The sequence below is a fragment of the Seriola dumerili genome, unplaced genomic scaffold, assembly GCF_002260705.1.
Source record: "Seriola dumerili isolate Sdu_G_001 unplaced genomic scaffold, Sdu_1.0 BDQW01000017.1, whole genome shotgun sequence".
NCBI lineage: Eukaryota > Metazoa > Chordata > Actinopteri > Carangiformes > Carangidae > Seriola > Seriola dumerili.
The window spans coordinates 14,472,793-14,500,493 of NW_019174272.1; the positions used below are offsets into that span (position 1 = coordinate 14,472,793).

The 27,701-nt window shown below is 40.3% G+C and overlaps 1 protein-coding gene across 2 annotated transcripts; it reads left to right on the forward strand.

Annotated features, from left to right (window-relative positions):
* Nucleotides 1-21,112: 21,112 nt before the first annotated feature.
* On the forward strand, nucleotides 21,113-26,817 carry fgf17 (fibroblast growth factor 17). Of its 2 annotated transcripts, none has more exons than XM_022755287.1 (5): nucleotides 21,113-21,481; nucleotides 21,573-21,609; nucleotides 21,898-22,075; nucleotides 23,663-23,769; nucleotides 26,293-26,817. In XM_022755287.1, the coding sequence occupies exons 1-5, from the start codon at nucleotides 21,450-21,452 to the stop codon at nucleotides 26,581-26,583; spliced, it is 645 nt and encodes a 214-aa protein (XP_022611008.1). In that variant the 5' UTR covers nucleotides 21,113-21,449; the 3' UTR covers nucleotides 26,584-26,817. The 2 variants fall into 2 exon arrangements, with proteins under 2 accessions (XP_022611008.1, XP_022611017.1); XM_022755296.1 differs by having other exon boundaries at nucleotides 21,931-22,075.
* The last annotated feature ends 884 nt before the right edge of the window (nucleotides 26,818-27,701 follow it).

Below are 27,701 nucleotides of genomic sequence, written 5' to 3' on the forward strand. Positions count from 1 at the left end.
TAAAGATGGGTGTGGTCCAACTCACGGACCTGTGGATAGGTGTCACAGCTGGTGTGATTCCACTCCAAGATGCTCTCTAGTTTCATCTGTTGTGAGTTGTTTTGCATCTCTTTGTATAGATTTTTAACTGGGAAATATTAGAACTCACTTCATACAGAGGCACTGGATCACTGGTTCCATTCAGTAATGAATCTGTGGTTTATCACACCGGAGTTACCTTAGATCCTGGAATTTGCTTACTGGGGAATTTCACAAATATCAACAGAACTGTGTGTGGCCAGACATGCAGAGCGCTGACATCAGTCTCCTCATTGATAGATGGTTGTCAGAAATGAACAGTTGAAATTCTCTTGAAATGATCACATGTAGCTTAAGAAAATGAAACAATAACTTTCTGAGAATCTGGCAGCCTTATCTACAGTCTATAGGAACATCACTGATACCACCATAACAAGCCATCTGTTGTTAACCAATGACCTTTCAATTGTTGGTCTAATATCTCTTATGTTTCACTCTATGCACTTATTTATTTTTATTATGTTTTTTTCTTTTCTGGGTGGCGGGTGGGAAAAGAAACTTTGTGTGTCTTAGTGTTTTGTATTTTGTTCTGTAAAACTGTAACAATATTAAAAAGATAAATAAAAAAAATACATGGTTTATGGTTTTACTTTTGCCTTTGTTTTCTCTCCTAAATAAATTTGTCTGACCCAGATATTTGCTCATGTTTCTGCTACATCTGAGAAATATCGCTGCTTCTCTAGATCTTAATTAACTGCATAAATGCATCCAATGAAGTAGGTGGTGCAAATACAATATTTTATGTCAAACATACAGATCAGTGAGTCAGTTTGGTTTATATATGTCATAACTGGAGTCTCCAAATGATCTATTTCACACACATATTGAAAGTGAAGTGCCCCTCCTGCTTCACCTGTCTTTTACCTGTGCGCACCACAGCACTGTAACCTGTGTGAAGGAATTCATCTTGAGGTGATAACAGGAGCAGAGAGCAGGTGACATTTAAGAGCAGGGGAAGTTTCCACTGTAATCCTGTACCACCGTGCCATCCTTTTACAAGCATGGCCTCCTGTTATCTGTGTCAGCCACTCATCAGTTCCACATGCTGCAGTTAGGAATTGGATCCCTGTCGATTAGGTCTCTGTGAAGAAGAAAAGTCCATTTGGAGGATTGACACGTGATCTTGATAAGGATCAGGGTCCCTCTCTGCCGTGTTCTTCTGTACTGGAAAAAACTAACACACTGTGACGTGTTTTTTGGAGGCAGACAGGAGGCATCTGAAACAGTGCTGTATCCACCTTTTCAATATGAATGACTTTTTTTGTCAGGTCTGAATGTGGGATTAAATCTTTAGAGCACACCCACTTTGTAGAAGATGAATGTGAAATAAAGGCTGCTATTGTGTGACTGTGGCCCCTCCCCAGTGGGCCCTCACAGCTCCCCGGCCCTCACAGCTACCTCACATACTCTCTCAGCCCTGAACCAGCAATTAGATGGTCAAATCAAAACCCTGGCATTCAGGACTAATTGTTTATACCAAGTCTTTGTAAAGAGCCATGTTGTTCCCCATTCAAGACAGTTTCCCTGCCTCCTTGTGTTTCATACAGGGAGGCTGGGCGGGGGGTGGGGGGCTCCAGCCAGGAGATAAGCCACAGGCTTTTATTTTTTAATGCCACAAAATAGATTTAATTTTCACCTTCCTGTCACGGTTCAGGTGCGCTTGTGTATTGAAGCAGTAACAAGTTGCAGTTGGGGGGTTGGTCTGACGGACAGCACCTCACATGTCGTTCATCAGTTTACAGAAAGTGTTAAAAATGGTGTAAGAGGGGATTTCACCACTGTCCAGCATTTTTCTGCACTTTTTTGGAGGCTAGCTCAAAGAACTGTGGAGACATTTGTAAAGACTGTGGCTGTCAGATGTTCAGAAAGTCTTCAGACCCCTTCACTTTTTCATACTTTTCATACATTTTTCATACAAAACTAAAAAATACTAAACAGTGCTAAAAAATAGTGCATTCTTGTCGCTTTCCTTACAATAATCTGACTAAAAACCCAAGTGATGAGACTCTGCACACTGATTGGTCAGCATCTGAAGAGAGAGAGAGAGAGAGAGAGTTCTCTGGCCTTAAAATTTGCACTGATGACGGAGAAAACTCTAAGATACTTTTATATAACTGAGGGGGCACAGCGAGGAAAGTGGGAGGCACTGCCCTCTGGTGCCCACATTGACGTACTCGGACCCTTTACATTTAGCAGTGATTACAGCCTCCAGTCTTCTTGGGTTCTATGTCAAAAGCTTTACACTCCTGGGCTTGTGGATTTTCTGTCGTTCTTCTCTGCAGATCCTCTCAGACTCAGGTCAGGTTGATGTGTATGTCAGTGGACAGATGTTTTCAGGTCTCTCTAGATGCTGAATTGGGTTCAAGTCAGGACTTTGCCTGAGGCACTCATTCTCAGAGTTGTCCAGTGTTGTCTTGGCTGTGAGCTGAGGGTCATTGTCTCGTTGGAACGGGAACCAGTCTGAGGTACTGAACTCACCCCAAAAAAGACCCCTGTTTTGTTTCGGCTCATCTGTGTCACTGTGTCAGAGCAGGACGGACAATTGTTGCATTATTTGTGTGTTTCTATGCACATAGGTAAATGCTATGTAATAAATAAAATAGCAGATGCTGTATTTCATAAACACAAGTGTGGTTAGTGCGTTGTTTATAACCTCTGCTGTATAATGTCCTGGGGACACAGCATTCGTAATAAAATACAGTAAAAAAACTCTTCTTTAATTCCTTCCAAAATAAAAGCCATTACTCTATTTTGAAACAACTGTCTCCCAACAAGCCCAAACAGCCATGATGGCTTAGAAGTTCTTCTTCTGTGGTGTAGAAGACAGACGCTGTCAGGAGCGACCGTCTGTTTCTTTCTCTCTGTTTCAGACCTGCTGTCTGCACCAGAGCTGCTCCTCTTTTAATTGGAGTGCGACTGGAGCTGTACTGGGAGTGATGGGGAGCGGGGTAATGCTTGTCTATCACTGCCCCGACACGCACGCACACACACACACACACACACACACACACACACACACACACACACACACACACCCTGCTGTGGACCTCTGTGTCTGCTGCTTAGCCCCGTCAAAGTGAATGAGAGGAGGGGGGGAGGGAGGTGGGGAGGGGGGCTGGGGTGCTGAAGTGAGGTATAGGCAGACATTTTCTCAGGAATGCTGGGAGCTATCAGAAGTGACATGTAACCGTATCCGCTGTCAGATCTCACGCTTTATCTCTGCTCTGCTGTTGACTGCTGCTTCAGTTTGCTGATGCCTCCTGTCTGAACCTGAGCCTCGCTGGGGGCCGACCCTCCCGCCTGTGTCCCAGCAGAAACATCTGAATCAGGATGAATAAACTTTTGTAAGAGCCCCTGTGGTTTCATCACAATTGTCTGCACTAGTGGGTCTTAAGGATCTGGTTATATTCAGGGGTACACTGAGGTGTTCTCAGGGGGTCCCACTAAGAACCTAAAGCTATGTCCACACTTCAACATTTCCTCCTCTGCTGGACTCATTTTATTTTGAAAACTCTGGAGTTGTGTTGTAGTCTGGACGGACTCTCATCAGCCTGGGCTACCAGTGGTGAATACAACATGATAATGAGTTACAGTGTTACTGACCTTTGCTGTCTTTGCTAGCAGCTGTTGTTCACTTACATTCTCTGTTTTAATGCTACAACTGTCTTTGCTGTTCCTCCTTCAGAGGATTTACTGTAACTAACCAACTGCAGAGGAGACAATCTGCTTCCTGTTTACACCGGCTCGCACATGCTCAGTGTACGAGATTACTCAGGTATGTGTGTGTTTTCAGGTGTGTTTGTCTGGCTGGAGATTGAAATTCAAATGAAAATATAGTAATTTTGACATAGTATAAATATTTCTAATCTATTAACAAAGGAATTGTCAAAATATCGAAAATATGTTGAAAATATACTTATTGAAAATTGGTCTAATATGCCAGAAAATGCTAAATGTTTGCCAGACTGCAAAGTAACGTTTTCAAATAGCTTGTTTCTGTTTTACAGTGACTCTGCAGGAGTCACAGGTTATCTATCAGCATTGATGTAAACATGCTAATTTTTGGGTGAACATGCTAATTTTTTGCCCCTTTCCAAGCTGTGGCGTCTCTCAGATCACGTGTTGCAACCACGAATCACAGCAGACTCATACAGGATGAACACATTTTAAGGAAAGAAAAGGGTGGTTTTATTCTGAAGGGATAAAAGAAACATACAATAACTTGGCTGGTCTTCAATGGCTTTACTGATTTTTAGGGTGTAACTACCAACTCATCAGGCTCAGAACAAATATATCAAAATCACAGTATCCAAAAATAATCAAGCATTCTCTGAATAACTCCATTTGAAATCATTGAACTGTAAGACTTCTAAAGAAAAGATAAAATAATATAACAATATATATAATATAACAAAGTATGTGGAATAATTAGCCTAACCCTAATATACCAAAAATTATTAAACCACATTCTCTGCTGTACAATTCTTATAACTAGTATATTTTTATTAAAAACAATAGATGAACCCAAAGATTCCAATATATAAGTATTACAAATTAAAATAATGATTTTCTATACATTTTCTAACCACTAAAACCATGCTTCCTGTGTTAAACACAATGTTCTTTATCCATATTTACAGTGTAGCTCGATCCTGCACCATTGATTATTGGTGTTAGCATATATCAGCTGATTTAGCTAGATTGTCCAAATGACAACACTTGAATTAAATTTCCTTAAAATTACAATTATTATTATAATTCAAACAAAATCAATCTATTACAGTCTTTACCTTCTTGGTTCATGTGCTGTCACAGGTTAGAAAAATAACAGTTTAAATCGTGTCCAAAAACATGCTGTTAACTAATGTTATAGTTCCCCCAAACAACATAACAAATCACAACACAACAAAGTAAACAAATCAACTATAAAGAGTATACTACCAATAAAATATGAAGGTATTTAGGCCTGAAGGAATAAGAGAAACAATAACAATAACTTGGCTGGTCTTTCAGGATGTAACTGCCAACTGAAGAACGCAGCACAAACCCATGACTTATATACACACAACTGCTCTGTGTGAGTCACTGAAATCAAAAATGCATTAAACTGAATTGGGTATCTTTAAAGAAACAAAATAAAGTGCCTATTATTTATAAAATACTACAGCTATGAATGAGTGGGTAAATACACATAAATACCGTATATGCCACAGACCTGTCACCTGCCCAGCATGGTGCTGTTACACCTGAAACACCTTCCACTGAGAATAAGCTGCGTTCAAGAAGTTTCAAGAAGACACAGAAAGCCAAACTCGTCTGTCAGAGTGAAAGGAGTCAATTGACTTTTTTTTAGAGGTTCCATCTGTGTTTAAAATTTCTGCTTATACGAGTTAGTTTTATTGTGAAAGCAGTTTGAGAGTCTAAAACTCATAGATTCAGTTTACAACAATATGAAATCTTCACATTTAAGAAGCTGGAATCAGTTTGGCCTCTTTGTTAGGCCAGCAGGGGCCGCATCCTTAAGGCCGAACCAGAATGAGGCAGTCTGGTCTACGGAGGATTTCTGCTTTGTGTCATTACCTGTTCCCACTCTTACCGTTGTGTCACATAGCGCCACTCCTGGCACCTACCAACCCTGACAAGGGGTAACTTTTTTTTTTTTTTTTACAAGAATTTGTGGATTAAGTCTCTTGCTTTTAACAGTTGTACCTGTTGAACTGAGCTGAAACCCAATCCTCAGACTCTCTGTCAGTGCTGTTGGCTTCCATATTATTTTCATTACCACCGTGCAATGAATCTTTGGATATGTTTGCCATGAAGGATCCATCATTACTCTGCATCATTTCCAGGAGCTTTTGAAATGGGAAAGCCAAGCTGCGTCGCCATGACGCAATTAGTCTTCAAATGCAGCCTCGGCAGGATGCAGCCCCTGAGACAGCAGGTCCAGCTGTGATGTCATCAGTGACATCACATAATGTTTCTTTTTGAGAAACCATTACTCACTAACTAAACTATCATCAGGCAAAAAACGTCACCGTCAACACTGCACCTCTTCAGATCCTCAGCAGCACCCATCAGGTTAGAAGCTGATTGGATGACAGACTATTATCCAGTATTTAAACCACCTGGTTTGTCTTGCCAGATAAGATAAGATCAGATAATCCTTCATTAGTCCCACCGTCGGGAGATTTGCAGTATTACAGCAGCAAAGTGACAGTGCAAAGAAAAAAAAAATGCAAAATGACAAATACTTAAAAAAGTATGTATAATTACATGACAAAAAGCAGAAAATAGCAGCAGATAAGGAATATTGCACAGATGATTGACAGATGTGCCTAACCACGCTCCCACCCCCCACCCCCGTTTACCATGAAAAACAACTTTACTCAATTACAGTTTAATTAAAAAGCAATTACTCACTTGATAACAGAGCTAACACCTGTGTGAAGCTTCACTTCCATCACCTCATTAGTTCCTGCACTCGTGACCCAGCTGAGCGGCCTAATGGCATCACTGTAAAAGTCTTTGACACCCAGCAGTGTTTGCTCTCCACCCAACAAACAAGATCAAACAGTGCTATCAGAGCTCCCTCAGACTGAGGCCTGTTGACCAGCAGCTACTCAAGAAGCTAGAGCCAACGCTCGGACAGCACTGACGCTGCTCTGTTACACCTGGAGAACAATCCTGCCACAGGTATGTTTGTGTTGCATTTCACCGGTTGATATCCCATACAGAAATGCGATATATGACATATACTATATGTTCCTATATGATGTTGCAATATATGTCACCTATAAGGGGATATTTGTTGTCACATATATACATCCTCTGGATACATTAAGATATAAGTTTATAACATATACATATATAAGATATACATAGTAAAAGGCAACAAAATACTTAAAACATAAAAATTCTATGTTTATATATGATTTTCTTATTAATTTCTTATTAATTTAGACATACATGTCTATCTTTAATATTTATACTCATATGTAACATCAACATATACTGACAGGCTTTGGGATGGATGTGTATTTATGTAACATATGTCATAAACATACATGTTTGTATTAGCTACACATATATGTCAATATATGAAATTGTTTCAATTTTTAACAGGTTCAATATGTAATTTATATTATACATAAACATACGTACATACATACATACATGCATGCATACACACACACACACACACACACACACACACACACACACACACACATATATATACCATATATGAAATATACATAGTAAAATGCAACCACACACTTAAAACATAAAAATTCAGTGTTTACATATGATTTTCTTATTAATATCTTATTAATTTTAAACGTACATGTCTATGTTTTATAGTTATACTTATATATACCATCATATACAGTCTTTGAGATGGATATAACCTATATTTATGTAACATACAGTATGTCTACAATATAAGCATAAACATCCATGTTTATATATGAAATTGTTCCAATTGCTAACAGGTTCCATATGTAATTTATACATATACATACAGTATGTACATAACTGCAGATATATGACTTTACTTCATATGAACATATATTTCATGTGTGGAAATTCAATACATTACATTTGTGTATAACCTCACATTGTTAGACGTGCTTCAGAGCAACAGTGAGTTACACACACAGATTTATAGATCTATAGAACTGGAGTTACCACGATTAGAAAAATGGAGGGAAAACACAAGCAGCTAATCACAGTGCTTGCGTCTCCCTCCGCCATATCTCACTGTTGACACTGTAGTGATGATGTGAAGCTACATTTGAGGCTCTTCTTTGCCTGCAGCCGCAGCTCTGGATCCTGTAGCGACTTGCCTGGGGCTCGACGCCGGGGCTTCACAGGTGAGCAGAAATGAGAGACACACTTGTTGGGTTTTTTTAAGTGTTTAAGTGCTGTCTTTGAAAGTGTCCTGTTACACTGCTCCCTCCGAGGCCACCTGACCCCAGCCCCTCCTCCTGCACAGGTAACACACTTCTCCCCTCCAGTCTGGACACAGCTGTGTGGTTGTCTCTGCAGGATTTCAGTAAAAAAGTTTAGGAGAGAAAATTTTTAGAAGATTTTTTTCATCTTTCATGTATTCAGTCATTTGATGCTCTGAGTTCTGCTTTTATCCTGAAGACCACAGACAGAGAGCAGAATAGAATGATCCCCACATCATCGCCACCTCCACCAGGTGATGGCAGTTTTCCCTCCTCCCAGGTGAAGTAACACCAGGCCTTGTTTGTTTATGTCATTATGTCTGTGGAACAAGTTACTGATGGCTCTCTGAGTGGCTCTGAACACAGAGCCGCCCTCTTACCTCACTGTGACCTCCACAAAGGTCGCCATTGACCCCTGTCAATCATCAATCTGGCCTCCACTGGCCCATTGTTCCTCTGTGAGGCTCCTTCACAGCCAGTGCAGACCCAGACTCAGTGTTCCCTGCTAATGCTGGTGCACATCCGTCGTCACTGAGAAACAACTGTATTAGTAAGACAGTTCTTATATCATATTGCTTTGTTTGTAGTTGATCAAGTTCCAATAAAATTTTTCACTCACACAGTATATTTTTGTAAGTTACTTTGAAGCTTTCCTGGAGATGTCAAACAATCCCCTTCAAACCAGCAACATCACAACTTTCAATGTGATAGTCTGTCAGGCAACGTCCACGCTAATATGTTATAGATAGATTGATAGATTCTTTATAAATAGATATATACTTTATTTATCCCCTTGGGGAAATTCAGGATTTTCAAAAAGAAAAAAAAGAAAAAAAGAGTTTCATTGTTAAAATACACAGCGAAGTTAAGTAAATATATATTCATATATTTTAATGATTTCAAATAAAATATGCATCTAAGCATCAACGATATAACTATAAACTATAAATTGTCCATATTGCACAGTGTAGCAGTATTGCACTAACTATTGCACTAATTGCACTAACACTAATATGTTTTCATTTTCAGATGAAAACGATCTCCGTCCACACTAACACACCTGAAAACCATTCACATACACTGGGCTATACATAATTGTCTGTATGAACCCTTACAGAAAAACCACATGAATTTCACATGGGACCACATGTACATGTGATTTTTACACATGTGAAATTTAACATGTGAAAACATGTTAAAATCCCATGTGAAATGTGTGGAACACGTGCTGACACATGGGAAACGTGGTTTTTTGGCCATGTAAACTGACATATTTGTTGTCTACTGCGCATGTTGAAGATTTTATGGGGAAACAGAAAATCTGCAGTATTATGTTGTATGTTGCAACATGTGGTAACATGTTTTCCACATTTGATCAAATGTAGGAAACAAATGTAGAAAGTGATATAATTGTTTAGGTTAAATGAACTTATCCTTGTACTGAAGGCAGAACGCTAATCACAGCACCTTTAATGGTTCCTCCAGCTCCCATCTCCTCACTCTGATGTGATATTTGACATTTTCCCTGTCTTTGATCACGTAATGTCGGTGGCTTTTGTTAACAATGTAGGAACAGTGACTCTCCATTCCTTCCACAGCCAGAGTGATGGAAGCAGGCCTGACATACCAGACGTGCTGCAGTTGTAGGGCACCACTTGTCTTGCCGTTGGTCTGGGGCCCATTGTGTGGTGGTGGGGCCGGGCTCTGGAGGGTGACAGAAAATAGAAAATGGAAAATTCCTGTGTGAAGTGCAGTCGTTGTTGATCAGGTGTGAACTGCAGAGCAGAGATCAGAGCCGTAAGGGGAGGAGGGAGCAGACAGCTGCTGCAGCCCCACATCAAGCCCCTCCACTGCAGCACATTGGCTGGGACTCGGCTCAGTGCCGGGGGCCCGGCTCTCACCAGAACAGCCAGGGTGGCCATGCTGTGGTGCAGAGAGGGCTGTTCAGGGTAAGACTAATGCAAGGCAGGGGAACTGAGGACAGTGAATATATCTTTCTTTAAAGTGTACACACACTGTAGATATATGGTCAAGTCTGTACATCGGTAATATCAGCCACACACATTTTCATCATGTTTGCTTATTTGCATATAGTCATTAGAGTCAGTAGAGCATGTCTGGCTGTACCTGGCAGATTGGACACTTTACTTTATTCTATATATTTTATATAGCTTGTCATGTGTTAAGTCCCTTTAAAAAAAACCTAATACCTGCTAACATCAGGCTTTTGTCTTCAGTGTGAAACAGTCCAATCAGCTTCCACTCTGCAGTGTTCACGGCCATTTCCAATTAGTGTCTTGTCGTTTCCAACTCAGCTCCCACGCTCAGAGAAGTTGCTCCACAGGCCAACGTCATCCACTCCCATGAGCAGCAGGAGTTCTCCACTCATCATGAGCGTATCCTGGGGTCATTCATTGGGCAGATCCAGCAGCTCACCATCCAGAGGGCTGGAGGAGGCGGAAGACCTCAGTGGGAACAGTGGCGACTGGATGAGCTCGCTGGGGTTAAGATCTGAGTTGAGGCTGGGGTCACCTGGGCCAGGAGTTCTGAAATGAAAGCCCTGAAACCTCCAATGGCCCAGGAACATCACTGAAGATGCATCTCAGAACATCCTGGAGATGTACTGTACCATTCTCACTGAGCCTGGCCTCACTCTGCTCCATGTCTCCTGTTCTACCACGTCCCAAAGGTGTTCTATTGAATTCAGTCTCCAGACCTGAATTCAATAGAACAGAGGTCTCATCTTTCAGGGTTGGATGAGCTGACTCATCTGAATATGTGGTTGCGTAGCAAGACACTGATTGGTCAGAAGCTGGAGGTCCCACCCTCTCTCCTGAGCCGTTAGCCTGTATCTTTTGCAACACCCTGTGTACAGAACGTTACCGTACAATAAACCTGTCAAAATGTGACCCCACCCCCACAGATACAAACTTCATTGCACAACTTTACAAAACTACAGTTACAGATACAAACCCTGTTTTCAAACATGATAATCCATACTCCAGAAGATATGTGGCGTAAGTGGCTGCAGGCCAATACCCCCCTTTTCTGTAATCCTTGTCTTCGGTGGGGTGGACACTCGTTTAATTTAAATAAATGGATTAGTTTGGGAATGAATGAAATGAATGAATGACTCAGGCGACATAATGAATGAAGGACTGAGAACTTAGTATATATAGTATTAGTATATATACTAAAGTATGATATATGTCATATATCACACACCTTTGGTCTTCACTGTGCTACTCAACTGACCATATATCGATTAACATACATTACAAGAAATGCTAAAGACACGGAGCTCTCATATTTAATGTGTTGGCAGATATCTTCATCACATCATGCTCACTGAGCCATAATAAAGCAGTAAACTGGCAAAATATATGTAATAATATCACATTATCTTCACAAAGCTTAAGTCTAACACTGGTATCAGAAGAGAAGATGTCTATAAACCTTTTCCTCTGCTGACAAATACTGCTACAAAAATATGTTGAAAATCAATAACTGTTCACATTGGGGTTTGTCCACGCTACATTTTCTGTATTTCACCTCAAAGTGCATGTTTGTATGTTTGTTATCATCACTGTTGCGCTGTTGATTTCTCCTGCAGGGTAAAGAACACGTTCCTTCTGTCTGTGTATAGCTGGAAAGGATTCCTCTGAGGAATTCCTCGGGGGTGTGAGACGTGTTTTGACCGTGAGACCCAGTGACATCAGTGACATATGTCCTCGGTCTCGTCGTCACCTGATGACAGAATAAATCTTGAAAATGGTTATCAGTGAGTCCTTGAAATCCCAAACCAGTCAAACATAATGGCCTGATGTGTCCTCTGGGAGCAGAGGTCACATGTTTCTCCATCCATAACTAATTTCTAATAAATGGCCAGTTCCCCAACGCCAGTTTTCAAAGGTCAAATTGTTTGCATGCTTTTTTTTTTCTCTGAGTTCTTCTTGGCTTTTATCAAGTTTGTAGGTTGTAGCTAATAATCAACACAGTAAAATCAATTTAGTGACACAGAAAGGCTTTAAGATGTACTGTACCTTTAAAACCATTGATTTCATTGTAGGGAACTCTTTCACTAAAAAGAAAAAAGTTTTCTTGTATTTAGAAAATTCTCTAAGGAGTGGTCCAACCTGCTGGATGTTTTTCTTCATATGGCAAAAACCACTCATTTGACCCGAGATCATAAAGCTACGGTGGCCCTGAGAGCTCAACACACTGCAACTTAAGAACTTTGAGCTCTCAGGGCAACAGTATACAGCTTTAATCTGAGCTGAAATATGAAACTGAAAATAACTCAAATACAATATGTAGCTAATGCAAAATGAATTCTTGTCAATTTACTGAGAGTTTTAGATTTATTATATTTTGGCACAGCTTCTACAGTTCAGTAGTTGTAGGAAAAGCATTTATGTCTCTGTTCAGTATTGTCCTCTTATAAAACCTGACAGTACACCAGTGACAAATTTTTGTGAATGAAATTTCAACATTCACAGGTAGGAAAAGGCAGCCTTAATACAGAAGAGGATTAGGGCCACATGTGAAAAAAAAAAATATTTACAACTTTGACTTTAATCTCAAATCTAACGTTTTTCTCAGAACTCTGACTATTTTTCAAAATTCTCACTTTTTTTTCAGAATTCTGACTTTAAACTCAATTCTGACATTCATCAGGCTGAAACAAGTGATTTACAACAAGTTTGTGCTGCCAGGAGAGTTTGGTGACTTGGACACTTGTATGAGCAAAAGTCACAGAAAGAGTGAGAGGTTTGGGATCAGAATGAAACATGTTCTTGCGTGAACCTCAATGTCTCTTTTAACTGCTGGCTAGAAAACAAAAACATTTTGCAATTTGTCAGACTGTTCCTTTAACAGGAAGGCGCATCAAACTATGTTAAATTACACCATCCCTGTCAAATAAATAAATGAACTTATGGAAAATGGGGGCTCAGGCAGAGAAAAACAGAAATCATGAATGATGGAGGTGCAAAAAGAAACACAGAAACACTAGAACTATCATAGTTGTTATAGTGAACTGCACTGTTGTGGTTAAGCCTTTCCCTTCGTTTTTGTTTTTTGTTTGTCTCTTCTTGTCTCTGTCCCTGTCTCCAGTTCCTTCCTGCTGCCGACTCAAACTACGTCCACACTACTACGTTTTCATTTTAAAACTCATCTCTTTTGCTTCGTTTCCTCCTCCCATCCACATCATTCCAACGATTTCAAGCACTGAAAACAGAGACTTTTGGAAATGATGCTGGACCTGTTTTATTCTGAAAACTCTGGGGTTTGTGTCGTAGTCTGGATGGGCGAAAATGGAGACCTTTGAAAACGATGACGTCACACCCCCAGTCTCTCCTGATTGGCTCTCATCAGCCTTGACTACCAGTGGTGAATACAACATGATAATGAGTTACAGTGTTACTGACCTTGTTGTCTTTGCTAGCTGCTGTTCCTCCTTCAGAGGATTTACTGTAACTAACCAACTGCAGAGGAGACAATCTACTTCCTGTTTACACCGGCTCGCACATGCTCAGTGTACGAGATTACTCAGGTATGTGTGTGTTTTCAGGTGTGATAGTCTGGATGGAGATCGATTCTGATACTGAGCTTGATCGTGTTCATTTGAAATGCCATTTAAAATAAAAACACAGTAGTATGCATGTAGTTTCACATGCCCACAGAGAGATTAACCTGAAAACTGACAATCACTCCATCAAAGGGCACAGGGGTCACTGATGGTCTGATGAGATGTGAATCAGATGCTGTGACATTCACAGTCACCTGCTCTCATTGCTTTTTACCTATGGGAGATTTTGGACCGATGTGTCAGACACCGCTCTCCACCACCATCATCAAAACATGAAGGAATATGTTTATGAAGAACAGTGTTCATCCTCCAGTAGCTCAGAGACCTGGAGCAGTGAAGCAGTGTTGTGGAGATACAACACCTGACTGAGACTCCTGGTTTGTCCTGTAACGTGTCACCTGTCTGTGAGCAGTCTGCACATAACGAGCTCATCTGCTAAATGAAAAAACACTTTTGGTCATTTTCTCTGCTCTGTCAGTTACATCAATTAAAAGATGCCGCATCAACGTCTGCAAATGAACCACCTAAAGTTAATACATGTGTGCATTTTTGTTATGAATACATGAAATAATACTGAGTGTGTTTTTTCAAACCGATAAATACAAAGTGCTTTATGAATACATTCCTATTTGTCTTTGTCTTATTCTATTTTACCTTATTGTTATTTTTTTGAACTCTTTAGTAACTCTTTGTAATTGTACTCAACTGTCCTTTTATAATGTCTTTGTTTTACACTTTGTCTTAACGCTGTTTAAGTTTTATATATAAATCATGTTGAGTTTCCTCATTGTTTAAATGTGTTGTAAAGATAAACCTGCGGCTGCTCTGACTCTCTCCTCTCGTCGCTCTGTCGATTTAATTTTTTTCAGCACAAGCGCAATGCATGAAGGTATATATTGCTTGATTAGTGACCAGTTGTACACTACTCTACTGAGTCCACTACCTGGGGTGTAATAATTCTCACCAGTCACTCACTCCTCACCTCACCTCCCCACCTCATTTGTGTTGTGAGTATCTGCAGCTCATGTGTTGTCAAACTGATGAAGATGTTTTCTGAAGTTATTGCAGTTGCAGTGTATTGAGCTCTCAGGGCCATAGAAACAGAGCCAGTGGATCCACTATGTTCATGTCAGCAGCTACAACGGAACTACTTTCTGTGATTTCAGTAAACCCAACTCTGTCTCCCAGAAATGAGACTGTACATTTCTATACAACTATTTCTATACTGAGCAATAAAATGAATAACAGGAGTTATATTGAATTCATAAATGACAAGCAGTGAATAAAGAGAAGTAAATGAGGGTGTGCATCCAAATCTGTTGAATATCCATGAAGATATTGTCATGTGGACGTACCAGTACAATCAATTAATCTGCTGGATCTGGATCTGGATCTGGATCTGGATCTGGATGTGGCCTCAGCTTGACCCTCCATATAACCTGGTTAGATATGTGCCTTGAGCATGTTCGTTGCTCAGTGACATTTTGCTCCTTAAAAATAACACAGATGCTGGACCCTGTCTCACTCCGTCTGTAGCTGGACAGTGTCCGGCTATTTTCATTACCCCCCCCCCCCAGGGTCTGCGGCTCTGAGAAGGGCAGTTGTGTGAGTCACTTTATTAGTTTTGAAGTCTGACATGTTCCCAGCTTCTTGGCCTGTGTATGAATCAATCACAGTGTTAGTAGTTAATCGTGGATCAGCAACTTGGGTTTCACCTGTCGGACATTGCAGTGATCCGGGGCTCAGGGGGATTTACACAGTCTGGTCTCTCTGACAATGTTGTCTGTCCCCTGTTAGGTCTGACATATACTCATTAGTTCTTCACACATGAGTCTGACCTGCAACGTTACAGTTTTAGTCGTCATTACACATTTTCACACTTCTGCAGATTCACATTTTTGCAGATCGCTCGTGCCTTTCATCATATGATACAACTTCATCCCATGATTATCACATTAGGGTTGCTGGTGTGTGTGCATGAGTGTGTTTGTGTCTCTGTGTTCAAAGGCTTTGCAAGGCAACACTCATTATGGATAAAGGGGGGGGTGGGGAAACTAGTTCAAATTTATTGCCTGCGTCAGCTGTGTCAAATTTGGCAAGCTCAAATGGTCGGCTTGCAAATGGCAGGGCGATACCTTAGGGTCAACGGCCTTTGTAATAAGCACAGAGTTGTACATTTTCTCCTCTCAGTGTGTAACAGTGTTCATCTACAGAAAAAAGGGACAAAAGTACATTCACAGATACTGTTAGATTCACATTCAACCCCGTGCAGGGACCTGACTGTGGACGTGAAAGAAGAAGAAGAAGCTCGTCCACATGAATCTTCTTGTCTTTTACTTTTCTCTTCTTTTGATCATTCATAAATTGGACCACCCACTTTCTGAACCCTTGCCGCTATTTTCGCAGGGTCAGAAAGAGTGGCCAGTTGCTCTTTATGGTGGAGATTTTTACGATGTGGTCAGAGCTGTTTGGAGACCACCAGTTCTCCTTTCACTTGTCGCTGGAACAACAGTGGCCCCAAGGAGGACCCGAGCAGTGTGGGACATTACTGCTTGAAGTCTCTGAAAAACCACTCAGCAAGTCTGTAAGGTGGTTTTTTCTCCCGGTAATAAGAAGACCACACAATTAAGTTAAATGAATTTCATAAACAGATCTAGTTTCTATGATTATTTAAGATGATCTGGAATTGTTACCCACACAATGTGTGAAGATATTACCAACTATGCTCAACAATATGTGGACGATGCAGTTTTACATCTTCATATGTGAACCAAAGTTCATACAAAAAACTTTAAAGGGATGAATGAAAAAAACTGAGGGTTGTGGTTTTTTAAATCTCAAGAACTGAATGTTGTTTTAGCAGCATATACTGTTCACAGCTGGAGGCCCAGGGGCACAAAAAGAGCTGTAATTCACAATGAATCAAATTAGCACAAAGTTAGAGCTAAAGAAAAACATGGACCTTAAGCAGCTATTTCCTGCCTTTGTCCAAATCTTTGTCCAGACTTTTCTGTTTCTTTTTGATAATGAAAAAAAGTTGTCTACAACCATACTAGCAGATCTGTCATCAGCATGCTAACATGCTCCCAACAATAATGCTAACATGCTGATGTTTATCAAGTATAATGTTTATCATGTTCACTGTCTTAGGCTGCGTCCACACTTATATATTTTCATTTTAAAACAAAAACGATATCCGTATACAAACACACCTGAAAATACATATCACATGGCCATTCACCTACACTGGGCACCGGTGTAAACAGGAAGTCGCAGATTGCAGATCTGCAGTTGGTTAGTTGCAGAAAATACTATGAATGAGGAACTTGTAGCATTAAAATGCAGAATTTAACAGTTGTTAGCAAAGACAGCAAGGTCAGTAACACTTGTGAATAATCATCCTGCTGTATTCACCACTGGTAGCCATGACTGATCAGGCCCAATCAGGGAGCAAACATGGGTGTCTGCGTCATTTGTTTTAAAATTTGTCGACAACACAAACCCAGAGTTTTCAAAATAAAACACGTCCAGCAGAGTTTCTGAAAGTCTGTTTTAGGGACTCGAAAACTCTGGAGTCATGTGGACGCCAGGAGGAAACATATGAAAAGAGATGCATTTTAAAACAAAAATGTATAGTGGATGTAGCTTTAGGTTAGCATGTTAGCATACTAATATTTGCTAATTAGTACTATGCAGAAATAAAGCTGAGGCTTACTGAATTGTCACTAGTTTTGTATGGATTTGGTCATAAACCAAAGTATTCGACAAATTTAAGTTTTGACCTGATGATGATGATGATGATGATGATGATGATGATGATGATGATGATGATGATGATGATGATGATGAAAAGTCATGATAACTGACCCTTAAAACCTCAACTGTCAATCTCACGGTGACTCTACATGTAAAGTCAGGGTATCACCAAACTCATTAGTATTCATCACCATGGTTACCTGCATCAAAACTCACAGCAATCCATCCAATAGGTGTCTATATATTTGAAACAAGATGAAAGGAGACAGACCGTGCTGCTAGCATGGCTGAGATCCTCACCTGTTCTGCCTGCATGTCTGTCACCATCTAGCTCTTCTGTTCCAGCCTGAGTGTCTGCCACAGAGACTCACAGAAATATGATCGGGTTACATGGCCTCACATCTCTGCATCACTTCACACACTCAAGTGGATGAGACTGATTCTGTGTTGTGCCCATTTTCCCCTTAAGCCACATCCCATTTCTACAGTATATCCCTCCGCCGACATTTACATGAATATCCTCAGCAAATCTGAATATTTCATGGCATCTTTTCATGCACCAACGTTGATCACAGAAATAAATGTGACCTGAAGTTGGCAGCAAAAGAAGAGCACAAAAAAGATCGCTTTGTGAGGAAATGTGTAGACTATATATTCTTCATATTGGCCTGACGAACCAACACGATCGTCCTGAGAACATGCTGCTGACAAAACAAAGCAAAGTCATTCCAACAACTTTAACATATCAACACATAACCTCTTAGGAGTGAGTTGCTGCTTCAGATGAAGGAGTTCTCTCTGGGTCTTGAGGCTAACATGGAACTTGAAGCTGAGAGATCAATGGTGAAGAGAGAGCTGAGTTGATCTATGAGCAGCGCAGTTGTGTAAATAAGACGTCATATCTTGCACTGAGGAAGCATCTGATCAGGATTTGTCTGGATGTGTTGATGTGAAGTGAGTTTCCAGGCACATTCAGATTGGAGGAAACCCAAGGAAATAGCAGGAAGGAGAGAGATGGTGACTTCTCAGGTCTGTTGTGAGCTGAGGATGGATGAAAAATAATAGAGGGCTAATTTAGGCTAATTATTTAAAAAAAAAAATTCCAATTCACCTGACAGTGTGGAGTGTGGCAGAAAAGAGGAGCACAGAGAGAAAGATCTGATCTGAGCTGGAAGCTGATCTCCTGAGCCGCCGCTGCAGCTGGTCTGGGTTGACGTGACCTGGTCTGTTGGTTAGCATCACAAAACTACACTTGTCTGGATGCCTTTACACTCTGTTTAGCTAAATAAGTCTAGGTCAAAGCCCAGTATATGACTGGACCATGTAGTACTGGTATTCTAGTATCAGCCCATTAAGACGACATGTTAACCAGCAGTCAAGCTGCTGCTAAAATCCTGATTTTATAATCATGACGTTGTCTGACAACATCATCAAACACATCAGTAAAAGACAAAGACTGAGCTGTGATTTCTCTGTCAGTCAGTTGTTCGCATTTATAGGACTGGCTCTATCAAAAACAGTTGTGCCCTAATAATGAACAGAGGTTACAGACAAGTAGTTCAATCTGATGTGTCTTGTTATGTTATGTTATATATATACATATATATATATGTATATATATGTATATATACTGTAAAACGTAAAATGTAAAACGTAAAACGTAAACGTAAACGTAAAACGTGAGCAGCGTTCACTAAGGCTGGAGTGAACGCTGCTGATGTTCATGTTCATCATTTGTAAACTAATTTGTTCAGTTCAGCATTCACTTAAAATATGAACGTCTTCAATGCGCACTGTTCATTGAAGACGTTTATGCACAACACTGACAACATAACTGTTGTGCATGCTGAGTCACTGTAAATCATAGAAGTTATTGTCTTCACCACCATTACCGTAAGCTCCTCCAGGGTTGGATTCCTTCAGTGTGAGTGGTTCAGGAAATCAAACAGACCCAGTGATTCTAACTGTTAAAAACACTGAATGAAGCAGTTTGACATTTAAAGTCAGTGTTTGAGCGACGCTGTACGGAGGACAGAGACTCAGGGAAGAGCTGGAGCTGACATTGATGCTAACCTTTGTTCTGATTGTTTCTCTGATAACTTATGAAGCAGACGTTCAGCAGGTTTTTACCAGCAGCTGAATCATCCACAGAGGTGTCCTCCTCTCCATAACAAACACACCAGGGGATTAAAACCAGTAGAAACACCCATGAAGCAGTTTGACTTTAAAACTCAGAGATTCAGCGACGCTCTTCAGTGACACAGGACAGGACGTCTCCAGCAGCTGGGAGCTGAGCTGTCTAACATTTCCTCAGCTTGTTTCTCTGATAACTTCAGATCCAGACGTCCGACGACTAAAATCCTTCATCTGGAACACATGATCATGGAGGACATGATGTCACTGACAGGTGACCAATGAAACGTTGATTAAAAAATCACAGATTTCTCTGGTTTGAGAATTGACGGAAACATGTGCCTTTGTTGTATAAATTACACGTATGCTTGTCCTGCTATGTCATGTTAAATATATGTCTGTATCCTGTATTGTGAACAAAGTTAGTGGGTTAGTAAGTGACCTAATAATCAAAACAGAGTAGAAATGTATCAATATACATTCATAAGATGAATTAATTATAGCAATAATGACATACATTCACAAACATTAGTTAGCAACACGTATAGGTAAAACTAACATTTCTGTTATTATCTTAACAAACTTTACTGTTTCAGTGTTTCATCCATTTATTTTACAGAGTTGTCCTGCCAAGTTAATCACTTAAGAAAACGCTTGTCAGGTTTTCCTGGTGATGAAGAGTCATTATCATCTTGACTAACATCCAGCTGTGTGGACACATAAAACTCCTCACAGCTGCCGTCCTGTCCTCTCAGTCACATGATAATAACACGCACTGTTTCTGATATGAAAGAAACAGTGGACTGATGGTCTGACACTGTCTCACAGTAAGAAGTGACACCAACACGTGGAACCATGGAGCTGCTGCTGGCTCCTGTCAGAGATGTCTCACTGCTGCATTTGACCACTTTAGTGCCTTGGACGGGGGCGATGGGGGTCAAGAGAACGTGAGAAGGGCAAGATGTGGAGGCACTTGAAGCTTCATGTTACACTGATGTCCACTGACACAAACTGTGACTCAGAAGTTACTAAAATATATATGTTAGAATATACATAACATATACATATACATACATACCTCTTCTCTCAGTGAATGAATGAATGAATTGTTCACAGAGGGTCTCATTCATCTCTAGATGTTGATTGCTCATTATGTGAAGGTGAAACTGCCTTTTTGTCTAAATGATTTGTTTTCGGCCCCTCTTACATGAGGCCAGTCAACATGAGATAAAAGGGAAGTGTGATGGGGGGGTGGGTGGTGGGAATGCTTTTCTTTAACACCTAATTGCCACACCCATAAGGTGCGATTAGTCTCCTTGCTTTTAAATACAATGCAGCAGTAATGATCCACATTAGAGCAGACAGAGGGACAGGGAATAAAAGTTAAAACTAAAACTTAAAGAGCAGTTTTTTTTTTTAACCTAAACGTGACATTACTCCTTAAAAAACGAGAATAATCTCTTTTTCTGGGCATCTGTTCCTGTATTAAAGCAGCTCAGGGCTCCTGGCTGTGCCCACCCACAGCAGGCAGACCCAGGGAGGGACTTTGCCTTTCAACATTTAACCAGCCTGACAGAGGTGCTTTTCAAAACCTGGAATTACCCCGAGCAGACCTCCACACAGCCGGGACCGATCACATCTAACCCTAGTGATGTCAAACTTTTTTCTTTAATAATAATAATGGATGTCTGTGGTTTTGATGCGCTGCACAAATCTCCTGCAGAGCTCCTCACCGCTCAGTCTGCTGGATCAGGGTTTTGAAGCCTAAATGTGAGGGGGGAATAAGAGGTCGGTGGTTTATATCAGAGACTCAGTTGGTGTGGATGGACAGGTCAGAGGCGCATATGCGACACTGTGGAAGCACCGTTGGAATTACTCACCGCGTCCATCCGGGATTACCCTCCTCCAGAGTCGCTCCTTGATCGGATGAAATAAACAGGAGAATGTATGGAATCAACCGGCGCTGTGTTTACATGTAAGACGACGGACTGGGTCGTAAACTTGTGATTGCACGATTGCCACAAAATGACGTCTTTATAATAACAAGTCTTCATTTGTTGTTGCAGATCTTTTCATTTCTTCGTGCTATGGTGCCATGCTCAGGTAAACACACTCTCAAAGACATTATTTTATAATTAGGATAGTGCTAATTGTAATAACTCACTCCTGAATATCACATTAATTATTATTATATTATATTATATTATATTATATTATATTATATTATATTATATTATATTATATTATAAACTTTAGGCCTAGGCTAGTGTCTGGTAGTTATAAGGGAAATTTCGACCTGTTGTGGTGGTTGTAAAATTGGCTACACATTTCTTTACCCCAGATTAGAAAGAAAAAAAATTATGTATTTTATTTTTCCCTTTACATAAAAAGGGGGAGAATCACCCGTCTCCTAATTTTAACCAGTATGTGAGGACGCAGGGCGCAGTGACGGACCAGCTCAGCCGCAGACAGATCAGGGTGTACCAGCTCTACAGCCGCACCAGCGGGAAGCACGTCCAGATTCAGGGTAAAAGGGTCACCGCCACAGCTGAGGATGGAAATATGTACGGTAAGAGCTGACCCGAGGTCTGCTGCTCACCTTGCATGACATTTATCTTGTAGTTCTTAGTGGAGACTTCTAACAGAGGAGATCCACAGGGATCCTGCAGTCATTTGTATCAGAGGCATTGGCTCATTTCTAACAAAACCACTTTTTTTTTTTAATGAAGAAAGTTTAGACTAACCTCTTTCCATTACACTGCAGCCACAGAGCTGAGTGAAGATTTTCTGAGAAATAAAAACTCTTATGCAGAAACCTCCAAAACTCTTGTAAACGTCTGCATGAAAAATGATTACACAAGAATGTTTGACACATCCTCGTTCTTTCTATACAACACAAGCAAAATATGAATGTATAATTATATTTTAATTATATGAAAATATAGTGGCAGGTAGAATCAATACATATGAATGCATTTTTTTTTAGTTTTAGTATGTTGCACAGAGAAATGTCATTTCCAGCATTCATGTGCCTGATTTGAAAATATAATCACAACTTGTGAGTCTATGTTTATTTTTCTGTGTATCCTGGAATTTAAAAGATTGCTTCATAATAATTTGTCAGGGAGTCACATGCTTTGCTTTGTGACTTGTATGTGATGATACATAGGAGAAACAAAAGTCTGATAGTTACAATATGTTTGAAAACAGAGGATGTTCAGGCAGTTTTACTCTATATGTTGACTGTGATTTTTGCACACACACACGCACGCACGCACGTAGAGATATTCTCCAGAAGAACTTCAATTCAATTAAGTTTTATCTGCACAGCATCAAATCATAAAGGTGAAGACCTGTAGCGAGAGAAGAGATATAGAGAGAAGCCAACAGTTCCCACAATGAGCAGCACTTATCGACAGAGAGGAGGAAAAACTCTGATCAAATGACATTTTTTGGCCCCTAACACTAAAGGCTCAGACTCCCTGCAGGGGCCCAACGTCCTCAGGCACAAACAGCAGTTTCACCTCCAGCCTGTTTCTTCCCTCTGTGAGGTGTTTTCAGGCCTCTATGTTAATTCAGCCTCCCTGCTGCATCCATGAATCCATCGTCTAGCAAATTAGCGGCTGATTAGGGCAAGTCCTTTGTCTCTATACCCTAATACACAAGGCTGTTGTAATGCCCAATGGCCATAATTAACTGCAGGACAAATTCAGCTGGGGATGTTTATTCTGCTTCCAGTTCAGCTCTTTAATGTTCGGCCATTCAGTCACATTGGTTTAATTATTCAGTGTTAGAGGTGATTTCCAGAGGCATACCTAGGTCAGTGGGAAAATAACAGTTAAGATATTCCTTTATTAGTCCCACAGTGTTCACAAACACAATTATAACTCATTCTAATTCTCAAACTAATTCTTATACTAACTTTACAGACAACCTTTTTACATAGACCTTAAACACTCTTCATATCTGACACTGTGCAGTAAAGTAGAAATTGTCAACATCAATACACTAAAGTCTAAATAATATTTGTTAATTATCATGTTTTTGTATCATCTGGAACTCTTGAAAATACAAACAAATATTTAAAAAATGAAGAGATTAATATTAATTAATAACTCTGTTGTCTTGACGTTCTCCCTCTATTTTTCTCCGGCAGCTCGTCTATTTGTTGAGACGGACACGTTCGGCAGTCGAGTGAGGATAAGAGGTGCAGAAAGTGGGCGTTACATCTGCATGAACCGGAAGGGGAAACTGGTAGGAAAGGTACGATAAACATCCCAATATATATTTCTTTATTTGAGAGATACTGTGATAAAATTAAGTCAAAAAACAGACTATACTGTAAACACCTCGTCAGATGTCACACTCACTAACACTGAGAACTCCTGTACTGAAGCTTCAGTCCACTGACAGTGTCAGTCACCTCAGGACATGATGTGCTGGAAAACAGAAATCCTCAGAGGACTGAGTGACATCACTCAGTCTTACTGGCTGACAGCGATGAGGGGAAAGTACCATCCCATCATGCACTGCCTGTGTGTTTGGTCATAAGTCAAACGTCCACTTCCTTCATGGAAATGGAAAAGATGGGTCCACATATCTGGACATGACGAGTCACTAATCTATTTCTCATCATAGTTTAAGAGTGTTGAAGGTGTGGCTGCTCTTACATCTGTTACTGACACTCAAGCTGCAAAATTCACACGACACGTTACATAAGTCCAATTTCATAAGAGTTTACTTTAACGTTCACAACTTCAAACTACTGAAATGTGCAGCTGCCACAATCATTTTTATTTCGATACATATATATGCACCTACAGTATATCTACATACTATATAGTAGAACTTTTTACATCAAAATTGACACATAGAAGCAGGTTTTTTTAAACGCAGGTAAGATTGACTCCTTTCACATTGCCAGACGAGTTTGCCTTTCTGTTCAAACTGATGCTACGTTCACACTACTACGTTTTTGTTTTAAAACTCATCTCTTCTGCTACATTTCCTCCTCCAGTCCATATGACTCTGGGGTTTTCAAGCACCGAAAATGGAGACTTTTGTAAACTTTGCTGGACCAGTTTTAGTTTGAAAACTCCCCACACCCATGGTCTCTCCTGATTGGCTCTCATCAGCCTGGACTACCAGTGGTGAATACAACATGATAATGAATTACAGTGTTACTGACCTTGTTGTCATCGCTAGCAGCTGTTGAGGAGCTAAATTCTGTATTTTAACACTGCAGCTGTTTGCACTTTTCCTCGTTCATAGTATTTTTTGCAACTAATCAACTGAGTTGACAACCTATTTCCTGTTTACTCTGGCTCACACATGCCCAGCGTACCTGACTACTCAGGTATTTATGCGTTTTCAGGTGTGAAAGTCTGGACGGAGATCGTCTGCACTACTAAGTGTTGTTTTCAAATGTAGTAGTGTGGACGTAGCCTGAGAGGAGACAGACACTCAACTGGTGATTGTGTTATTTCAGGGTTGCAACTCACTCTCAGCAGAAGGTGCAACAGCACCAAGCTTTCCAGGTGACAGGTGTTTACAGTGTTTGTGCATAAAGACGTTACACCTGGGGTCACCTGTGTGTCATGTTTACATCACTACTGATCGGATCCTTGACTCCTGCAGAGTTATATGACCTGGGAACAAATACAAATTGGACCTTTTCACGCTGAAAACAGAAGCCAGATGCTAGCAGGTTTTTTGTCCAGTGTAAATGCGACATAACAGAGGATTAAGTATTTTTAAGAGTTAGAAGAGAGGATTGATATGACTAGCCTCCTTTACAGCGCCTGTTGAAGGCACAAATGTTTTGCTGCACCTTCACCATTCAATATAAACTGTATGAACATGGAATGAGAGAACGTTGTTGTGCCAGCTTTGTTTGGATGAGTTAAAGGAGCAAAGTTGACATGATGAGGAGTCGTCTCAATGGCAATGTGGGTCAGGTCTGTGTGCTAATCATGAGGCCACAGCCAGCAGCCTGTTAGCTTATCTTAGCATATAGACTGGAAACAGAGAGAAACAGCTAGTCTGGCTCTGTCCAAAGGTAACAAAATAAAAAATAAAAAAAACACACCAATCATTGTGGTTTTACAGGAGAGTTTTGAGACAAACTATATATGTTAAACAAATAAGATATAATGTTTTAAGTCGTGAGCTTCAGAGACAGATTTAGTTTCCTCTGGACAGAGCCACATGACTAACAAACGGACTGTTTCCTCTAGCCTTATATTTAACGGACAGAAATGATATTGGTGTCAATCTTCTCATCTCACTCTCAGCAACAAGATCAAACTATTCCTTTCACAGAAGCTAACTGAAGATATTGACAATTCTGTTATATGTTTTGCATTTAAAAATTTCAGACATGCTGTATATATTAGACTATGTAAGCTTGTGACAACGGTGGTTAATGCTAACCGCTAAATGCTTAATGTTCATTGCAATGTCTGTTTAAAGTTTGCTAATACTAGCTAACATAAACTACTGGTTAAACCAGACCAAGTAAGACTGTGATAGCAAAATTACTGGTGTGCCTTATTGCTATTGCTTTTATTGCTTCAACTTCTCATTTGTAAAAAGAAGATTGTGTCATTTCCACCTGCAAATGTTGCATAGTCTCAATTCAAGGTGGCTTTGATTTTAAAGAGAAAAATGTGTGAATTGACCATTTTCTCACTGTAGATCAGATGTTGGTAATATAGCTGTTTATCCTTGAAATCCAGTGATCATTTTTGTTTGATATGATGATACCTGTTGTGTCTCCTCACACAGCCCAACGGCCGGAGCAGGGATTGTATCTTCACAGAGATAGTCCTGGAGAACAATTACACAGCGTTCCAGAATGCCAAGTATGAGGGCTGGTATGTGGCTTTCACCAGGAAAGGGAGGCCCATCAAGGCCTCCAGGACACGGGAGAACCAGAGAGAGGTCCATTTCATCAAGAGGCTCCACACGGGCCCGCCTCCCTTCCCCAACACAGACCAAAGCAAACATTTTGAGTTCATCCGATTTCCGTCCACACGTCGAGCAAAGCGGAACAGGAAATCACGTACCTCTTCCTAACGCACAGCAAAAGGAATGGACTGATGCCAGCTGCGATGTGGGAAGAAACAGATGCAATTTTATTTTTGTATTAATTTTGATAGGTAAACAATGATTAAAATGCCATAAATCTAAAGTAATATTGCTGTAAAATGATCATGTGTAAATACTGACAGAGAGTAAAGCAGATGGATTATATTTAATCGTCCTGTGTGTATGTGTTGACTGGTGGGGAGCTATGGTTAATAACTGCAACATGACAGACACTTGGGGATGTTTGGATGATTTGGGGACTCTAGTGAACCCCATGGACCAAGTTTCATGGAAGTCCATATAATCGTGATGTGTCAGTCAGGACCACAGTGGTGTGGCTGAAACATAAAGAGTGCTACATATAAACCGTGAGGCTTTGAGAAAACAATGAACTGTTGTTTGTACAGTGTTTAATTACAACTCAAATTAACAAATGACAGTGCGGTCAAAAGCAGCCAAGAGCAATTATGATGATGAATGATGAAGGAGAAAATATTTGAATGAAATAGATAAAATACAGCAACACTGAGGAGGATGAGGGCACATTAACAATCTGTGCAGCAGTTGTGGAGTTCATTCAAACACCAAAGTTTAAATGTCAGATCAGACTGTGTTAGATCAATGTGTCACCAGGACTGACACAATGTTATGACAGATCAAGACGCTATTTGGATTTCAGCCAACTAACGGAGCCGTTCTAATAAACTTGGCAAAGACTGAGGACATGGGCCTCAGATTGAATTACCACTGATTGCAGGAATTGTGGCTGTGAATGTAATGAGATCTATATTTAACTTGAGAGGAAAATCTTTGATAACAGGTTGGTGGGAACACGTCAACTGATTCTAGTCCATATCTCATAGGAGGTATTGAATATTTTGTAATTGGTGAAATTTATGATGTGATTATCAGTTTTAATGAGTTCCATTGTGAGTTTTTGACAATAACGTGAGGAATTTCAAAAATAGGCTTATTTTACACTTGGGATCTTGTTATGATCTGACTAAAAACGTAGTTCGAACCACAGAGCAGATTCAGGCACTGAACAACAAGTAGTGTGTACACAAAAGTTATTTAATTGAGATCAGAGAGGGAGAGAGTACCGG